The 21,097-nt window shown below is 45.5% G+C and overlaps 1 protein-coding gene across 1 annotated transcript in view; it reads right to left on the bottom strand.

Moving 5' to 3' along the window:
* NUP210 (nucleoporin 210) overlaps window positions 1-21,097 on the bottom strand; it is a 1,233,892-nt gene that overhangs the window by 1,034,287 nt on the left and 178,508 nt on the right. The window contains exon 4 of the mRNA XM_069643978.1: window positions 8,187-8,283. Coding sequence (XP_069500079.1) covers window positions 8,187-8,283 — 97 coding nt within the window. The remainder of the gene's footprint in view (window positions 1-8,186; window positions 8,284-21,097) is intronic.

The raw sequence follows: 21,097 nt of genomic DNA on the forward strand, positions 1-21,097 counted from the left end.
GAGCAGCCAGACTTAACTCAGGAGCAAATGAGCAGTAGTAGAGATTACACAAAGGACTACAATTACTGTGACTCGAGCAAACATTGGCTCAAGGTTTCTGGTTAAAAAGTAAAAGTACATTTATTTATAGACCATCTGTTCACAAAACACTTCACTTCTATTAAATTAAAACGACACTTTAAATACACTACACACAACCAATTCCCCTTGTGCAGAACAATTCAAGGTAAGTACCTTTGGATTTGACAGACCGGTGTTGTCAAACAAAGACGTTACCGGGGGTTGTTACGCGGTCACTTTTTGACAGTAATGACAGTTCGGTTTTACGAAAGGAAAGCGTACCCGCGAGAAGAAGTGTTACCGTAGTCAAACACACTTAGCACATGAATTAACACAAGAAAATTGGGGATAAAAATCAAAGGCAATACTTTTGTCAAGGCACAATTTCTAAAACGTAGATAAGTCATTAGGCCTGCGCCAGTGTCAAGTGGGACAGGGCCCTGTTGTCGAGCATCACAAGGTTAGAAGAATTCACGATTCCAGATTGCCAGGAATACTTGGATATTGTCAAAAGGGAAGCAAAAGTTATAAGATGGAAGTAAGACAAGGGCAAGCTTTGGGTGAGGAGAAAGGGTTCACCCCGATTCCTTGAAGCTGGACACAGTACCTTATTCGTATGAAGAAAAGCTGGTGCTACGGAAGTTGTTCCTGGTAGTTCCTGCAGACTCACGGTTCCTGGAGCTTCAGTCGTGGGGACAAGAAGGAGGACATCTGGAGCGATCTGCACTACCTAGGGATGAGGCCAGCAGCAGTGAAGCAATGGTGAATAAAAGGTGCACTCCTTTAAAACAGGAGAGGCTCTTCAGATGGTTATCCGGACCACTACAGCTGTGTGCAGCGATTTCGACCAAGAAGAGGATCCTCTGACTGTGAAAGGTGAGCTGGTTGATCCCACCAGGCTCAAGGGAAGAAGACTCCGGACTGGATCTTCTCTTGTCATTGAAGGCTAGATAGCTCAGGACTGCAGCATGGCTTCACCGGGACTCGGGAGTTGCAGCAGCCGACTTCTACGCGTCTCTTCGGTTCTTTTCAGTTCCACTGGTGACTCTGACTTCCAGCCCAAGAGTCCTGCCTTTCATGCTAAAATCCCCCATTCACACAGCCTGGCTGTCAATCACTCAGCAGGGCCCCCCCTCGGACAACCACCTCAGCCAATCGACACAAAGTGCGCCTTGGGTCTCCAATGAGACCCTGTGCAGGGGGGTGACTAAACCCCGCCCTCACATTCAGCCCACCTAGACACCAAAGGAGGGCTTCTGGACAGAAGCCCGCAAAAGGTCGGTGAACAAAGAAGGCAACCTGATTTGCCGCGCAAAGTAAAACACAAGAAGGACTTTAACAAAAAGAAATGGCGATAAAACTCAACCACAGCCAAAATAAAAAGTATTTGGTCAAGCGGGTTTAAGTTTGAGGCTAATACAATAGCTTTCTACCACGTTTATATAGTATAATCGCGGTAGAAAGGATAGGGTAGATACCACTGCCACCAGCCAAGTCCTAGTGTTGAGAGTAAAATAAAGCTCAGCAAGGCACAGACAAAAAGGGGTAGGAATTAACCTTTTCCAATACTGCATGTAAGATGTGGGGTATTTGGTCTGCAGTTTTAAATGACTACATAAAGTAAATGGCAACTTTACCTGTTTCTGGGGGACAGTAGTCAGCCCTAGAAAACTGGACTCAGTGGGAAGTCTCAAAGACAACCCTGTGTCACTGCACTGAAGGTGCTGTGTAACACAAAAAGTGGGGCTCATGGAGTGGTGTAGCTCCAGAGCCCAAGATCACACAAACAGTAGAAATACACATGGCAAAACACATGTATGACTGGGAAAAAGGCTCACACTCTTACTAGGTGGAAAAAAAACCCAGATATCCAGCAAAGCTGCTGAGGGACTTACAAGGTGAGGGAAATTAGCCATAAAGGAGAATTCTCCCTAACATCCCTCGTAGTCGAGACAAAACGGGAAGCCAAGAAAAGAAAGGAGAGAGAGGGAGACATCTGCGTCCGAGACCACTGGGAGCCTGAGAAGCCCAAAGGTACCGTATGAGAACAGCAAAAGGGGGGGGGGCAGCGAGACAGGAAAGAGCGAGAATAGGCACGTGTCGAGCGAAAAGCAGCAGAAAACTAGCACCTTACCCAAAGACAGAAACGCATAAGGGTTGCAACGCACGGACCGTCGGTTGCAGGATGGCTAAATGTGCCCGCCCTGGCCATATAGAAATAAACTAGACCGATGTGCACTTTGTGGAAAAGCGTGTTGTGCCTTTCAATGGAGGCGCATCCTCCATCATTTCCATAAGGGCCACCGCAGGGAAAGTGTGACACTGGGGAAGAGGGCCGAAACGTTGACAGCACAGGGGATCTTGATTAATAGAAGATTTGGGCAGTTCTCCATAATACCGGGAAGGACCTTCTATGAATCAAAGGTTCTGATCTATCAATCAGAGGCTTTCTTATTTACCCTGACCAAATTATAGCAGTCTTTGGAGGGCTCCTTTTGGAGAAACATTTCACAGCTGCCAAATTTGGAAGGCAGTGGCTCTTCACTGCAAATGTTTGATGTCCCCACCTGCCCCCCCTTTTGGGATTTTAAGTGGAGGGATGGCCAAGGGTGGATAAGTTTTGTCTTAATGCCCAACCGACTAAAGACATTTTGAAGGTGTATAAAAAAAGCAAAGGACCTCCTTGGTAGATTCTGTAGAGGGGAGGTTCAGGTGGAGAAAATACAACATATTGTAGTGCTTTGCTTGGGATTTAAGGCTATTAGAACAGGTTTTATGGGCAATTGGATAATGTAGAGGCAATGTCAAGATGCAGAGACATTTTGGAATCATTTGATACGAGGGGAGGATTTTACATCAATTATTGGTTTGGTGAAGTTTTTTAAAGAAATATTACATGTGTCAGACAGAAAGGATGTCACACATAAGTATGAGATAAGATGAAAACGCTTTTGTTTTGTTTGAGGGGAGGGAGAGACTATCAAATTTTTAAAGCGGGATTGGTTATGATTGGTTTTCTTTTTTTCCTGATAAAGGTTTGTAATAAAAATGGATTTCAATAAAAAAAAAATAAAAACAAAGAGTACAGCCGACAGGTATGTTCCATCACCCCTTCCTCCCCTCCATCTCAACACAGTTCTGTATTGCGGAATCGCTTGTACTTAATTCGAGACAGTTGCAGCCATGAAAATGCATGGAGTAAATATGCTAATGGGGGGGGGTGATCATGCATTTTTAATTGCCCACCGTTCATGTATCAGGGTTCCAAAGGTTTTCAGATGTAATCCAAAGCACAGTTTACATATGTACAGCGTCATTAACAACAATTCGCTAAACTGCAGATAAAAAGTGGCAATATTACATGTTTTCTCTGTTTGTAATTTCTTCTTTGTAACTGTTCAAGCCCTCACCCCCATACCAGCTCAGTCCCAGTGCGTTTCGCTATTGCCGCAGCTTGCTACTGCTCGTTACCTTCCTGGAGGATGTGTTGGATTCAACAGGGGATTCCCACAGCATCAGGAGACCAAATGGCGCAATGCAGAATTGCTCCTTGGATTCTGGTGGGTAATCTCCTTTCGATTCTTGTCATGTAGGTTTCCACAGTATGGTGATATATTAAGTGACCAGAAAGGTGGTATAGTACTAGCGCAGCATCACTATACATATGCATGCATAGTTAGTGTCCCAGAAGCGAGAGCAATGGTGGGGACTTAGTTAAGGGGCATATGTAATTCTGTGGGATATTGAATGAAGGGAAGTTATAAATACCAGGGGTGCATTGCAACTGAAGCATATAATCATGTATTACCAGGTGTTTTGTCTGAATTTGTGGAAGAGGGCCTCTGCAATGTCATTAATCCAAGATGGCTGCAGCTACAATTTATGAATCACAATTTGATATATAATTCCTTTCAGAGTGATCCTATCAAATATTTCCTAAAAAGAACTTGATATCTTATTGTTTAGACGTTTTTTGTTCACAGTTCGTTTTTATGATTTCTAAAAACAAATTCCTTTTATTGTGTTACAGGTGCTGGTAATTGGCAAGACAATTTGAAAATTATTCAAGAGAAGTTGGAGCGTGAAATTTGATTCCATCTTCCAGTAAAATCAATTTTCTTCAAAATGTCGATACCTCCAGATACTGAAAGTCATTTAAAAGTAGAACTTCCACAATCAGTCAAAAAAGGAAAATGTATAGCAGACTTTTCCTTGTGTACTTATGCCAACAAAGAAAGAAATCTCCCCTAGTTAATCCAAAATGTTATGAAAAGGTTTTACACTGTGCTAAGAGAGCAGAGTGGAACAATAATAAATAATTGAACATAAGTCTGCAATTAGGCAACTTAACACCTAAAGAACAGAAAAATGAAAAAGCATCCTGGCATTCAAAAATGCTACAAGCAATATACTAACATGGCAAACATATTGAAGCAAAAGATTGTTTGGAGAGCAGTTATGTGAGCCAAAGCTGTCTATCACCAGCCATGAAGAAGGGGAAGAAGTAGAACAAAGCTACACTACAAGATCAAAAATACCTATGTACAACAGAAATAAATGCTTCTTTTGCAATAAAGGAAAAAGAAGAAATCAATTATATTTGATAGCAACTGATTCAGTTGGCATCCGTTTGAAGAGAGCAGTAGAACTGTTGAACAATGACACATTGAAGATTCCACTTAGCGAATGTACTGATCCTAGAGACCCCCACGCAAGAGAAATTGCATATCACAAGCTATATTGGAACACACATGTAGTGAATGTCTTATGGGGCAAGACTAAGCAAATCGGAAAGATGCTGCCAAATTCACTGTCTTATGAAGCAACAAATGTTGAATTTGTATCTTCAATCAGTGATTTTCTCCATGAAGGCAACATAACAATGGGGGGAATTGAAAAGCTTTACATGAAAATTTCAGCTAAAAATGGTTTAAGAAGGACTGATGAAAACAAGAAAACAAATCAAATGTTTCATATAAGAGCATTAATGCATTGGCATTATTTTTAGTAATCCCAAAAGGGTAAATGAACCACGAGTCTCACTGAATTTGAAGATATTGAGAACGATGGGAGAACCCTTCTTGAAGCAGCTAGGATTTTACTGAGAGCCGTACTAACTTCTGAAAAAAGGAATTTCACTGGAAGTTTTGAAGAAGTCAATTTTGCAGATGGTGTTCCAAAGGAAGTTGTTTTTTTTTTTCCAAGTGGTGTGGTCAAGAACAGCAAAGTAATTCAGAAAAGCTGGATACCACTGTAATGAATAGGGCTCATAAATTGTCAAAGATGTTTACATATGAAATGCTACCACCATAACGGGCTTCCTACACAAGCACTTCTACCACACGGCATACCGGCAAATTGCCCTTGCAAGTGGCGGTTGGGCTCACAATGCACACAGCTACCCGCAGCAAATTCATCATTCAATTTCTGCATTGCATGGGCACTTCTATAGATTACGCCAGAGTCCTTTGGTTTGAGACGCAGGTAGCCACAGAAATAATAAAACGCATGGATGAGTGTGGAGGATCTTACATTGCCTCAGAGTTGATCAGAGACAGATGTATGCATTATGCTGCTGGCAACATCGACTTCCTTGAGGATACTACGTATGGTAAAGGAACTTTGCATGGTACAGTTATGGTGGTCTATCAGGAGCAGTCAGATGTCCTAAGCCAAAATATCAGGACCATCATCACTTCGATCACTGCAGAAGATTCCTCAGTTCCTGTCTGAGATAATGTCTTGCAACATTCCCAAAGGGTGTAGGCAGTCAAATCACTGATTAAACAGAGAGGAATAAGGTAATGTTAAATTCCAACAGGCTTGAGGACATACTTTGGAAGATGGTGGAAGTCTTACTGTTGAGTGATTTTCAAGAATGTTTGATGAAGAGTTGCTGGATACACATTGTAATCTCACTGAAGAAACCAAAACTAATGAATGGGAAAGTCAGAACCACTCACTACAGTTCTGACTTGGTCAGCTTACAATTTCATTATAAGTGATCCTACAACTAAAGAAATTTGTCTGCGTACTCCCACTCATAGATGCCAGCCCAACAAGCACACAAACAGCTCACATTTATGAAGAGGTTGGAGAAAATAACATCTGTTGTCACTCCAGAATGATAAATAGTTGGAAAATTGGATCTTGACCTTTACAAGCCAGTTTAGAAATTAGCTATGGCTAAAAAGAACTTGATGTTTAGACCAGATGGGCTGCATAGAATGATGGCGATGCTTCGAGATATTGGTTCTTTCTTGTATGGTACAGGCCTTGTGGCCACCTTAACTGTACTGTGTGATACAATGTATCAGGGAAAGTGCTTAAGGAGAGCAGTTGAAGTACATAGGTCACCAAGACTTGCCCTTTTTAAATGCATCATCGAAGAATTCTATAAATATCATTTTGAAATCAAGTAAAGGATGGAACTTGAGCTTAAGAAGTTACTTTAAAGTTTACAAGTGGATGATTCCTAAGAAACAAAATCAGTCCATAAATACGATGTGACAGTTCTGACAAATTGATGGCCAAAATGGAAGCATTTGAGGCTAAAGAATCTCAAGAAAAACCAACGCTCGAGTCGCTCTTCAGTACATTCCTATGGTGGATACAATGCTTTTATTTATCACATCCGTGTGAACTGCAAACTGGGATTTAAACCTTGCATCACTTGAAGAGTTTGCTAAATACTTTTTCGCCCTGAATTTGACAAACTACGGAAGTATGATAGCACGGTACAGAGCATAAATGAAACCTCTTGAAAGCAAACATTCCGACTTGTGGAAGTGAATTTCAGGATGGCAATTGGGTAGTATGCAAGATGGAGTGGCAAAGTGCTGATCAACAACACCCGAATCTCCCAGAGCCATCACAAATTGGGTGGGAAAAGGCAGATAATCAATATTCTCCTGCTATGTGTACGCTTCCATGTGCACCACAATCAATAATACAGCTTGTACCAATGGCATGCATCAAAGGACGGTGTGCTGTGCATTGCGATTTGCCGAGCTCAGTCAGTAAAATGCACAGAACTGTGCAAGTGTGGTTGCAACAAAGAGCTCTGTGCGAACGATTTTGCAGATGAACTCTGGGACTCAGAAGATGACCTGTAAAACATTAATTTCTCTTTTCAAATGTCAATAGCCATCGTAGTGATAATCAATAGTAGATTTCAATGAGAAGGATGCACATTATTTCGAACTTTCTAATTTAGTGAGCATACAGTTGAAGGTTTGCGATAAAGTGGCAAACATTTACGAGGCTATATCTCAGAAACGGTAAATGATGTACAAAAATTGCATGTATGAACTTTTCTCGTCCTTTGATAATTTTTAATAGAACCACCCTAAAAGCAGTTACAGCTCAAAAACGAAATTAGTATCCGTAACGGTAGCCATCTTGGATTAATGACGTCACACAGGCCCTCTCCACAAATTCAGACAAAACACCTGCTATAACATGATTGTATGCTTCATTATCAATGCATCTCCAGTATGCATACCTTCCCTTCATTCTAAATCCCACGGACTAGGTTATTATAACACATATCCCTCAACTAAAAGCTTGGATCCTTGCATGCAAACTGGTTTCTTTTCAAGAGGTATAATGTAAAATATGGACAACAGTATTCTTTGTTAGCTCATCCATATAGGGTCTCCAGAATGTTCAGCTGGGACCTGCTGACTTTTTCTGTATTCCTGCAGACCCTACTCCCACTTCATCGGACGATCTCTGCTGGCAACTCATTATCTCAGTCTCATCTGCACTGTTGTCCAAACCCCTTGCCTGAGGCCTACATTGCTAAAGGGCTAATGTGACCCACCTTTTGTAAGTAAACCTCCACCAATTACACATTGTGGGTGGGATTACTCTACCCATCTCAAAGGGATTGGGCTCCACCTCCCACTCAAACATGTCAGTGTCCATGTGAAACTATCCCTGCTAGTACGGCGCTAGAGGATCCTTGAGCAACCATCCAAACAGAAACCAATGAAGAGCATTTCATGAGTCTAAGCCTGCAGGTAGTCACACTCAGTGACTGGCAAAGATGTCAAGTTATGTGCATAACAAGAACCAGGCAAAACATTCATGAATAAGATTACATTAGAGTAGTTCAGACCTACCGCAATGTGTTGTGTGTGTCAGAAAAGCCCTCGGATTCAGTATCTTTCACAACAGTCCAGTCAAAAACTAATCCAGCCAGCGTACTAAAGGTATTTCCTGAAAATTAGAATGAACACCTGGTCAGAAACACATGCATTTAATTAATTGAGATGAGAAAATACAAATGTATGCAAATTGCCATGTATTTTAAAAGTCCAGAATAAGAAAGAAAGGTGGTTTCTCTCCGCAGTAGGAATGGGAGATCTTAAAAACAATATTGATCACTTTACTCAGATTCCCATGCCCTCACACAACACCGCCCTGCAACAAACCACCACTTAGTGAACATTTGAGTCATGATCTCAGTGGATCATGATGGGTTTTGGCAAATACACAGAGGTTGAAAATAAACCTTACCAAAGTGATAAACAAAAGAGCTCTCTTTCATATCAAAAGTTGTCCCTTCTACTCTACCTCGGTCTTCCTGTCCGGTCAATTTTCCAATGTCCCTCTTCTCCCCATTGCCTACCCAAAGAGCTTTTGCTGGTGGACTGCCTTCTGGGCTTTGTAGATCTTTAGCACCAGTTTTACTGTACCCCCTTCTTGGAATTTTCTGACCCATGACTTATTCTGTCTTTCCATAGATCTATCTCTTCCACCATCAGAGTCCATCAACATCACCACACAGTTCATTGGTTGACTCTGTGGCTATGAATATGTTGTACTGGTGGGTTTCTGTTGGAGGAACTTGAAACTGTGGTGCAGTCACATTCTCTGGCCACCCTTCTTCGCGAACAATATGGACTCTAGGGATCCGAGATGCCCACAAGCTAAATGGAAGCTATCCGAGGTAGGGATTCCCCAGAGTCCCTTCAGAGATTCCTCTGTGCCCTACTGACTATTTGTGGAGCAGTGTTTGACCAGGTCACCCAACAGATGAACAGGTTACTTTACCTGGTAACGTTCGTTCGATGGGATGTTCCTCCGAAGTTTTCCACATCGAATGACAGGTAATCAGCACAGCTGTACTGCTTTGGAAAAAAAATTTGGTGTCGGAGTCCTACGATGACGTCGATACGCTGTCCCTCGAGGGCCTCCATCGAGCCGACGTCACCGGATATTATAAGTAGGATGCACGACACCCATAGCCCCAGTTGTAGTTTTTTCACAGAATGTGTGGCACCAATCTGCCAGTATGACTACATAAAGCCTTGCGGAAACGTATGTTGCAATCGCATAAGAAATTCTGTAGAGGGGCAGGCTGGGAGGATGGGATGTTCAATACGTCGGAGGAACATCCCATCGAAAGAACGTTACTAGGTAAGAAAGTAACATGTTCTTCGGAAAGATTGTGTCCTCCGACGTATTCCACATCTATGACAGACTCCCAAAGCAGTACCAACGTATGGAGGTGGGAAAAGAATTTGGAATTTTAGAATGCCAAATTAAATTGCAGAATAGAGGACCGCCTTGCCAAAGGCCAAATCTTGCCCATGGATAGAATCCAGGGAGTAGTGTTTTACAAAAGTATGGACAGAGGCCCATGTGGCTGCTTCACAAATGTTACGAATGGGAACACCCCTCTGCAGAGCTGTAGAGGCAGCCACACCCCTAGTAGAATGGGCCCGTAAACCCACCGGAGGGTCCTTACCAGTCAAACGGTAACATTCAGAGATTGTCAAGATAATCCATCTGGACAATGTCTGCTTAGTAACAGCTTGACCCAAACGCCTTTCAGCATACCCTACAAAGAGCTGATCGTCCACTCTGACCCGGGACATGCGTGAGATGTAGAAACTTAAAGCTCTCCTAGGATCCAACCTATGGAGCCTCTCCTCTTCCTTACCAGGATGCGGAGGATATAACGCCAGAAGAATGACCTTCTGGCTAAAATGAAATTCCAACAGAACCTTTGTAAGAAAAGAAGGAGGACCATAAGGACAACTGTGTCCATATCGAACACTGTGAAAGGTGGCTTGGCAGATAGTGCCTGCAACTCACTCACTCTATGAGCGGAAGTAACAGCAACCAAAAATACAGTTTTAAAGGTCAACAGTCTCAAAGGACTAGAATGTAAGGGCTCAAACGGAGCTCCCATTAGGAATTTCAGAACTAAGTTCAAATCCCAAGCAGGCACCTGGAAAGATGACGGTGGGAACACATTAGTTAGCCCTTTCAGAAACTGAGAAATTAAAGGAATCTTAAAATAAGAATACTCCTCAGACGAGCGCTTAAATATGGACAGCGCCGCCAAGTAACCCTTAATGATACCCACTTGCAGGCCCTTCTGGGCTAACAAAAGCAAAAAAGACAGAACCACAGGAATGGCACATGAAAAAGAATCCACATTCTTTACCCTGCACCAGTCGCAGACCTTTCTCCAATGGCAACGGTACAGGGACTTTGTTGTAGGCCTTCTGGCCGAAAGCAACACCTCCATCACGTCTTCGGGGAGGTCCCAATCCTTGTACCTCAACCTTTCAGAAACCAAGCATGAAAGTTGAAATACTTGTCCTCTGAATGGAGAACCCGACCCCCCTCTCGTGAGAGCAGATCGTCTCGGTAGGGAAGACGGCGTGGAGGGCAGATGGACATGTCGAGAAGGTCCGGGTACCACGCTCTCCTGGCCCATGCCAGAGCAATGAGGATCATTCGGGAACTGAACCTCCGTAACCTCTGCAGCACTTGCGGAATGACAGGGACTGGAAGAAACGCGTACAGCAATGGGAAGGACCACTCCAATCGAACGTGTCCCCTAAGGCTCCTCTTGGAGGAAATTCCTGCAAGCAGAATCTTTCGCACTTCTGGTTGACACTGGTGGCGAAGAGATCCGCTTGTGGGGTCCCCCAAAAGGCAAAGATCTCCAAGAGAACCTACTGAGCCAGCTCCCACTCGTGTGAGACCGCGCTCTGCCTGCTCAGAGCATCAGCCGCCTAGTTTTCATCTCCGGCCAGATGAAGTGGCGAGATCGAAATTTCCTGCTGGATAGCCCAGAACAAGAGCTGCATCGCCTCTCTTCACAGTGCGAGAGAGTGGGAGAGACCCTGCCCCCCCCCATTTTTGTTGAGGAGGTGCATGGCCACTGTATTGTCCGTCAGAATCAGGACATTCTACCCCCGCACGGACGGCAGAAAAGCCTTCAGAGCTAGCCTGATGGCCCTCAGATCCAACAGATTGATATGGAGCCTGGACTCTGACGGAGACCAACGACCGCTGACTGTCAACTCGTTGGCATGAGCTCCCCATCCCGTGAGGGATGCGACCGTCACAATTTTTACCTCCGGCCAAGGCAGCCAAAATGGAGCCCCGTTCATCAGATTGCCTTTGACGGCCCACCACAGAAGATCCTGGGCGACGAGGGCGGCACCTGAACGGGATCCAACATCCTGCCGGAGGACTGCGACCACTGCATCTTGAGAGCCCATTGCAGAGATCTCATCCGCAACCTGGCCTCTGGTGCCAGTAGAATGCAGGATGCCATGAGGCCGAGCAACCTCAAGAACTCGAACGCCGGGAGACTATGGGCACATTGAAACTTGTCAACCACCTGCAGAATGTGAGGAGCCCTCACCTGGGGAGGAGAACACTACCCCAGGGATGTGTCGAGCACTTCTCCGATGTACTGGAGCCGCTGGGTAGGTGTCAAGTGGGACTTCTTTAAGTTGAGGGAGAAGCCCAGCTTGTGAAGGGAGTCGCAGGTGACTGACAGAGGATCCAGGACTTGCTCGGAAGAGCGCGCCCTACCAGGTAGAGGTAGATGTGAATCCCCCCTTTCCTGAGACACCCTGCCACCACCATGAGCTTGGTGAAGACCCTCGGGCGGAGGTCAATCCGAACAGCAGGACCCGAAACTGAAAATGCGAGTCGCCAACCACAAACCTCAGGTAATTCCTGTGCTTGGGATGAATCGGCACATGAAAGTAAGCATCCGGGAGGTCGAGAGACACCAACCAGTCCTGAAGTTGAATGGCCTGAAGGACTTGAGAGAGAGTAACCATCTTGAATTTGTCCTTCCTGAGGAGCTTGTTCAAACCACGCAAGTCCATGATGGGTCTCAATCCCCAGTCTTTTTTTGGGGAACAAAAAATATGGGTAATACCATCTTGTTCCTCTCCGCTACAGGCACCAGTTCTATGGCGCCTTTCTCCAGCAGGGATTTGATTTCCTGCGCAAGGAGCGGATCCGGACTCTTCAAATAGAGCTTCCCTGGTGGATTGTCGTGAGGCCTCTGCCGGAAAGGAAGACAGTAGCCGTGGGCGATGATCTCCAGAACCCACATCTGAAGGAATGGCACGCCATTCTACAAGATGGTGCGCCAGCCTTCCCCCAACTGGCGAACCATGGGACATGGCCTCATGACTGAGCTGAAGCAGCAGCAGTAGTGCCTGAGGGCAAAGCAGCAACTGCCCGAGCGGATTTGGCACCTCGAGTGCCCCGTTTTCCACCTCTGGTTCTCCTACGTTGGCCCCTTTGACTGTCAGCTCCCCTCGATCTACCAAGCGACAAGTAGTATCGAAGGGAACCTCCCTTCCATTGCTGTCCCCTAGGACGAAATGGTGAAGGTTGACGAACTGCAGCGCTCAACGACTTCATGCAGCTTTGGAAGTCTGCAACCTCTCAAGGCTCTCGTCAGCCTTGCTGCCAAAAAGGTCACCATCAAAGGGCATGTTGAGAAGCCGGGACTGTATATCAGGAGAAAACCCTGGACTTCCGCAACCACGCAAACCTGCGCATCACGGTGCTCGCCGCCATGGACCGGCTGACACAGTCTGCCACATCCAAACCCGACTGAACGGATTCACACATGCTATCCTTTCCATCCTTAAGGAGGGCAAGAAAACTATCCTGTTCCTCCCCTTCGGGAATATGTTCAGCCACCAAAGATACGCAATTCCACAACGTGTGAGTGAATCTAGCCAAGGAACAAACAGAGTTGGCTACTTTTAAAGCCATACCCCCAGATGAAAATACTTTCTTCGCCCAACCGTCGAAGCGCTTGACGTCCCTTTTAGGAGGGATGGTAGGGTACGCCGCCTGCTTTGCACCACCAAACTCTCCGGAGTGGGGTGCAAAGACAAGTAGCTGGGGTCGCCACTGGCTGGACGGTATTTTTTGGCAAAGACTTATTCACTGCCGGGAGACTCTCCGGAGCAGTCCAAGCCGCCGCCACCCTTCTTTGTAAGGCCATATGAAAAGGCAGCACCGGGTCAGTGGATGGACCTTGGTCCAAAATATCTGTCAGGTCATCCTGCAGAAAATCCACAGGTGGAGCAGACCACCCCAAGTACTCCGTCACCCTCGACATGAGACGCCTGTACGAAAACTCGGCGTGTGTACCAGGCTCAGGCCTGACAAATTCAACCTCCGGGGAGGTGTCCAGACCACTGACGTCATGCAAGGATTGACGCAGGTCTTCCATCTGGCTATGACCAGACAACAGTTCGTCAGGAACCTCAGGAGGGACAAACCCTTCCACATCTGACCCTTCATCCACCTCTGAGATATAATCCAAAGGCTGGAATAAATCCCTGGATGAGGGCACAGAAAAAGGTTGAAACGCAGGCCTCACCGATTTACCCAGGGCCTTTGTTAGGGAGAATTCTCATTCAATAGCTAATTCCCTTACCTAGTGAGTCCCCCAGCAGCTTTGCTGGATTTCTGGAGTTTATTTTTTTCACTTGGTAAGAGCGTGAGCTTTTCCCCCACTCTTACCCATGTTTTGCCATGTGCATTTCATCTGTTTTTGTGATTGTGGACTACACCACTTCAGTAGCCCCATTCATTTCTGTGTTGAACAGCACCTTCAATGCAGTAACACAGGGTTGTCTTTTAGACTTCCCACCAACTCCATTTTTGGGGCCCGACTACTGTCCCCCAGAAAAGGGTAAAGTTGCCATTAACTTTACATAGTCATTTAACCACAGATCCAGTACACCCCATCTTACATGGAGTATTGGAAAGGGTTACTTCTTAGCCCTTTTTGGTACTGTTTTAGGTTATTATATTAGCCTCGAACATAAACACGCTTGACCTCATACTCTTTCTTTTGGCTCCAGTCTGGTTTATTCGCCATTTCTTTTTGTTAGTTAAAGTTCTTCTTGTGTTTTACTTTGCGCGGCAAACCTTTCCTTCTTTGTTCACTGTCTTTTGGCGGGCTTCTGCAAAGAAGCCCTCTGTAGGCGTCTGGGTGTCTAGGTGGGCTGAATGTGAGGGAGGGGTGTAGTCACCCCTGCACAGGGTATCCTAGGAAACCCAAATCACACTTTGCCATGATTGGCTGAGGTGGTTGTCGGGGCTGGACAACCCCCCTGCTGCGTGATTGACAGCCAGGCTATGTGAATGGGGGATTTTCGCATAAAAGGCAGGACTCTTGGGCTGGAAGTCAGAGTCGCCAGTGGAACTACAAGGAACCGAAGAGAAGCGGAGAAGACGACGGCTGCTGCAACTACCCCGTCCCGGGTGAAGCCCTGCTGCAGTCCTAAACTATCCACCCTTCGATGGCCAGAGAAGATCCAGTCTGGAGTCTTCTTCCCTTGAGCTTGGTGGGGTCAACCAGCTCATCTTCCACAGCCAGAGGATCCTCCTCTTGGTCGAAATCGCTGCACACTGCTGTAGTGGTCCGGATAGCCATCTGAAGAGCCTCTCCTGTTTTAAAGGAGCGCACCTTTTATTCACCGTCGCTGCTGCTGGCTTCATCCCTGCGTAGTGCAGACCCCTCCAGATGTCCTCGTTCTCGTCACCACGACCGAAGCGCCAGGAACCGTGGGTCTGCAGGAAACTACTAGGAACAACTGCCGTGGCACCAGCTTCTTCCTTGAATAAGGTAGTGTGTTCTGCTTCGAGGAGCTAGGGTGAATCCCTTTTCTCTTCATCCAAGGCTTGCCCTCGTCTTCTCTCCTCCTTATAACTTTTGCTTCCTCTGTTGACAATATCCAAGTACTCCTGGCAACGTTGAATCTTAAACTGTCCAACTGTGTGATCCTCGACAACAGGAACCCGGTTCCACTTGACACTGGCCCCGGCCTATTGACTCTTGTATTTCTGTCAGCAAGTGTTCTCTGATTCTGTCTGCCCTGACAAAGTATTGCCTATGATTCTTGCCCCCCAACTCTCTCTGGTTAACTCAGGTGCTAAGTGTGTTTTTGCCCCGGTAACATTTCTTGCCGCAGATACACGTATCTTTAGTAAGACCGAACTGTCATTACTGGCAAAAAGTGACCGCATATATATTCCCAGTAATGTCTTTTGTTTCACAACACCGGTCCGTTAAAACATAGGGTACTTACCTTGAGTTATACTGTACCAAGTGATTTGGTTGTGTGTAGTGTATTTTACATGTGGTTTTGAATTTATAGAAGTGTTGTGTTTTATAACAGATGGTTTAAAAATAAATGTACTTCTATTTTTTACCTGAAACCTTGAGTCAGTGTTTGCTCGAGTCACAGCAATTGTGGTCCCTTTGTGTAATCTCTGCTACTGCTCATATACTCTTGCGATAAGCCTGGCTGCTCTGCTACTGCTACCACTTTAACATAGTAGTACAGGCTTGTACCAAAGGTGAACTTGTATTACCACTTGTAGTCTTAATTGTGTGTAGTGGTCCCTAAGGGCACTGCACAGGATTCTGCGTAACAACCATCCTCTGGGTTTCCACCTGTCTCTGGGGCACCGCCGATAAAGCCTCCTCAAAAGGCCTTGAGTGCGTCGACGGAATCAGCATCGACGTCGAGCGAGGTGTCGACGGCTTCAACAACGGCTTTGAGGCCGGAGTCCCGAGCATGTCCTTCGACGGCCTCGGCGTCGATGACTTCCTCGGAGGCAGAACCACGAGAGAGCCCCTCGACAGACATGGTGCCAATGGCGTCAATGCCTTCTTAGAAGGCCTCACAGGCTCCAACGGTCTCGAGGGCATTGAGGATCAGGACCTGGAGCGGGCATGGCTAGAGCGATCTACCTTGTCCGATCGGGACCTCGATGGCTCCCGATGATCGCACCGACTGCCCGAGCCCAAAGGCGTGCGAGCGGTGGCCCTAGCGCGTTCCGTGCCGGCTTCTCTCGAAGACGCGGACGGACCGGAGCCCTGCGATTCAAAACTCACCATCATCTCCTTGCGAAATGCGTCCCATTCCACCAGGGATGAATGCTTGTTGGGACAAACTACCCACCATCTGGCGGAGTCCTCGGACGAGGACGGGGAAGGCGACCGGTGACAGTGCTTCCGAGAGTGCCTAGTAGAGGCAGAGGAATGGCAGGAACCACTCAGGGACCGAGACCCCCTGGACTTACGCCGACGCTGTGATAATTCATGGAATACACGAACCTTGGTGTAACGGGTGAGATGTACGGCGTCCATTTTACTCATCCAACATGGAGAATCACGTTGCGGCAAGTAACGGTACAGCCGTTGTTTCACATGAGGAAGAGGCTGTAGCCACGCCCTCAGACTGGCGAGCAGTACTTCCGTATCCATCACCCACACATCGGCGCGTTGCTACTCTCATACCAGAGTCCAGCCACGCTTCGCAGACGTAAGTACGCCTTCGTGCCCACTGCCTTTCCACTTCTATTCTTATTAGTATAAGTAAGGAGTTGGTTATCCTGTGTCTATTTCTCCGCTCTTACTTGTTGTTTGAACTCCCTTTACAGTCCGCTTTAGGCAACCATCAGAACGCGGCTCCGATCCCCCGCCTTCTGTGGAATCAGAGGAGTTAGTGTTCACAAGGCTATCCTTCATCCAGGGATATTAGGACGCAGGTCCCGGTACGATCCTTAATATAGTCAAATTTCCTTCATTGGCATTTCTCGTGCTTTACCCAGTTTTTTCCATTCATCACAATCCTCCTTTCTTAAAGACTCATTCATCTCTCTACACGGACCATTACGCTACTTCCTCCTTCCCAGTACAAGCGGGGTATTAGTCTCTCCCGAGTCTCCTTCGAGTGGTAAGCTTAAGTGACATTCCATCTCATTTAACAGGATCTGGTTTGGGAGGGGAAACAAGTAGTCTAAATTTCATTCTTTACACGTTGTTAGGCTTTGCAACTGTTCCCCCTGTTTTCTTCAAATCTGCCATCCAGGAACTTAACCTTCCAGTCTTCCGGGCCTTATTCAGGTGTTTCTAGGGTAAGCCTTTTAGAGATCAACCGATATACTCTCTTTGGTTCTGTCACTCTTACCCTTTGTGTCATTAATCCCTCTGAGTGTTTACTGCACCTAGCACCCATAGATCTTGGAGGAGAAGTTCAAGCGAAGGGGCTAATTATTATCCAGCGGAAACATCTCCAGGGAGCAGTCTTCAGGAAACTACGCTCTCTAGCAGCCCTTCACAGGTTTTTTTTTCCCCCGGAAGGGGTTTTCCCTGGAGGCTCCACCACGGTCGGACTCTGCAAAGTCAGATTGTGGAGGGGCTTCTAGGTATTTTCCCATTACTTCTGAAGATTAAAGAACCATCTATCCCGAAGAAGATAGGTAGGAGTTTTATTCGTCTGTATTGGAGTCAGAGTGCATGTAATGGTTTTTGAAATATTACAGAAGCTGAGTCGCCACTCGAATAGTCGGTCGAAAGCCCAGCGGATTTTGACTTTCGGGGTTTGGCAATCCTACCTACAGTCAACTTCTTACGCTCCCGCAAGGCCTTCGACGTCAAAGACTGGCATTCATCGCAGTCATCGGTGGCGTGGTCCTCGCCAAGGCACCAGAGGCAGACGTCATGCTGGTCCGTCAGCGACATCTTGAAACCGCAGTCTCAACACTTCTTGAAGCCCAACCGCGGGATAGAAGAAGACAAAGACATGATACTTCACAAACAACCAAGTTTGAAGAACCGATTCAATCAGGAGAGGAACCGAGACGCGCCGAGATTCCGAAGCGAACACATTCGCGGAAAAAACGGAACTGAGGCTATGGGCGTCGTACGTCCTACTTATAACATCCGGTGACGTCGGCTCGACGTAGGCCCTCAAGGGACAGCGTATCGACGTCATTGACGTAGGACTCCAAAAATAAATTCCGAAGCAGCACAGCTGTGGTGATTACCGGTCATAGATGTGGACTACGTCGGAGGACACAATCCCTTCGAAATTGACTTCACACAAATCAGTCAGGTGAGAGGAAAAACCTCCCCAGAGTTGGAAAAAGGTGTCAGAAAAAGGAAACTGCCCATAAACCCAATATCGAGCAGGGACTCACGACATTGCATCAAGTGGCGGCTCCACTGGCACCACCTACTGGAGGAAAGAAACACCAAACGGCAGTCAGGTGGGGCAAATAATACCCCAAAACCTTTACTCATGCACGGACAGTTTCTTCTTCACTTTGCAAGAACAGCACAGTGGAAACCCCATCCAGCCTGCTTCAGAAGCAGAGCTTGTACCTACAAAACAATTACCTGGCTGTAAAACCACATGGGAATCACCAACTCAGGAAAAGGGAGGCAGGCCCTTTATCTGCTGAACATTAAACACCATGAGCACAGAATACATTCAAAATGGCCACCTGCCTTATTAAAAGCCCTCTTGCCACCGGTTTTCTGAACTACAAAGCCTCACTCTGAATCACATCATTGCACAGAAACATCGAACAACTCCAGCAAATCATTACCCTGGTAATATGAAGGAGGTTCAGTTTCGTCAGTCTGAAAAAAGGAAGCAGGAGTGGAGAAGCAAGATGGAGAGCTGCAAGACCAGAGCCAGTGGGAAAAACAGGACAGCTCAGAATACTCCCAAGGGTCAATGGCCTTTAGGGTATGCAGAGGTCAGAGTGCCATGGCACCTGTATGGCTAGGAGGGCACCATGCCTTTTACAGAGTGCCGGACATAGATAAAACATAAGATACTCAGAGAACCAAAGCATGCAAAGAAAGAGTACCAGGACAAGAGAAAGAGGGAGAAAGAGAGCGAGAAAGAGAGGGAGAAGAGTGAGAAAAAGAGCGAGAAAGAGAGAGAGAGAAAGAGAGAAAGCGAGGAAGAGAAAGAGAGAGAAAGAGAGAGAGAAAGAGAGAGAGAAAGAGAGAGAGAAAGAGAGAGAAAGAGAGAGAGAGCGAGCTAGATAAACAGAGCAACCAGAGCATAATGGAGGCTAGATCCCAGATAACGGCATAATCCAGACCAAGTAAAGAGAATGTAAAGTCTTTATGTCCATGGTCCTGCCAGGAGTCAAACACCAGAAATAGCACAACCTATGGTTGTGTATTATAATAGCACAGCTGGCCAACGACTAAGCCAAGATGTAGAGCAAGAGGCAAGTGGAGTGTTATAAACCTGAGATTGAGTTTTGAAAATAGCTATTCCCTTTTGGAGTGTTAAGTGAAACCTTATACCCTACAGAAGTTTATCCCACCCATTCCGTTGGGTCTGAATTTTACTTTTGTCTGCTGTGTTGGTCCATCATGAAAAACAGTCTAAAACAGAATCTGATGGGCATGGGCACCAGAGTCTGTTTTTGGGTATATGTTTGGGTACGAAAAGCAATTTTTTTTTTTTTACTCTCCCACTTCTTTACAGTATTGTGTGTATGGTCTGTTTTTAATGTTCTTTTATCTTGCCTTCTAATATATTCAATAGCTTGTACTTACTCCAAAGTGCAGAAATGCATGTGGGTAAAAAGTGTGTTCAAAGTAATAAAGGGCATCTCTTTTTAATGTACCTTGAATCCATCAAGCTCAGTAGGAGTGCAACAGCAGAAGAAGGTATGATATTGCTTACAGGTTATTTCCAACATACAAATGTGAACGACAAAGTATACACATTTATGATTCATTTGAAAAGATAAGTGGCCAAAGAAATATGACAGAACTATCTGCATCTTCCCGGATATTCTTCGTTAATGGGTCCATAGCAGAAAAGCAAAGTGGAAGTTTATTGCCTAGGGAATCTTGGACTCCTGCTACAGTGGACCATAATTTCAAGGTGCAAAAGGAATTGTTTCAACCCCACCCTGGATTAATTTTCTGTCCCACTACACCAATAAAATATACAGAAAGCAGTTGACAGCTGTTGGGTTTCTCGGCATTTCCACGGTTAGTGCAGAATTATCGATTTTTGTGGATAATGTAGTCCCTTTTTTATGGAACCCCAAAAAGATTCTGCTTTTTTCCTGGCTCTTGTGAGCAGTCAGACTGAGGGTATTACAACCTTGTGTCCGCCTCTCATTTCTGACACTTTATTTAACACAAAATGGATTGGAATAACACCTCTCCAGACCCATCTAAAGAAAGAGGTTCCCTGTCTAGGAAACAAACAAAAGAATCAGTCTGTGTCAAGTAGTTAGTAATTTAGAAACCGTCCTTGTATCCAAAACATTCTAATCTGACCCTCAAACTAGAAACAAACAATTAAGGGTGCAAGGAAATGTCTGACTCATGTTCAGTGAAAAGTGTTCACAATCAAAACATAAGGATACATCCAAAAAGTGTTACCCACAGAGGAGGGTTCCCTCACCCTGGATTGTGAAGTAGGATGGCCAAGTGTCTCTTTTAAACAATAGTTTCTCTGTACCACTAGAGTATCTCTCTTATCCGACAATTCCTTAAAGCTTTTACCCTGGATTCAGAAGGATCTTTTTCAAATAATAATTTCCATAATGTCCAACAATATCTATGTAGCAAAAGTGTTTCTCTTGAACAACAATTTCTTTAAATTGGATTCACAAGGTTCTTGTTTTGTAAACCTGAAGGATTGGTCGATGTACCCATCTCTTATGGGCTTTTTAGACTTCCTGATATACTCCGAGGCCAGGTATTCTTCCAAAATGTTTGAGTCTTGATACACCTTCAAAAGCCTTGTACTTTTACATGTCTTTGATATACTTTTCAGATTCCATGGTAGTCTTGCCTACCAGGTATTTTGTATCACTGTTAAACTTTCTTTTTTTTAAATTAAAAAATAAACTTTTTTACAACTCTGGCGGATTGCCTGGAATACTTCCCTGCCAG

This window comes from Ambystoma mexicanum, chromosome 2p (assembly GCF_040938575.1).
Source record: "Ambystoma mexicanum isolate Mex_15411 chromosome 2p, UKY_AmexF1_1, whole genome shotgun sequence".
Lineage (NCBI taxonomy): Eukaryota > Metazoa > Chordata > Amphibia > Caudata > Ambystomatidae > Ambystoma > Ambystoma mexicanum.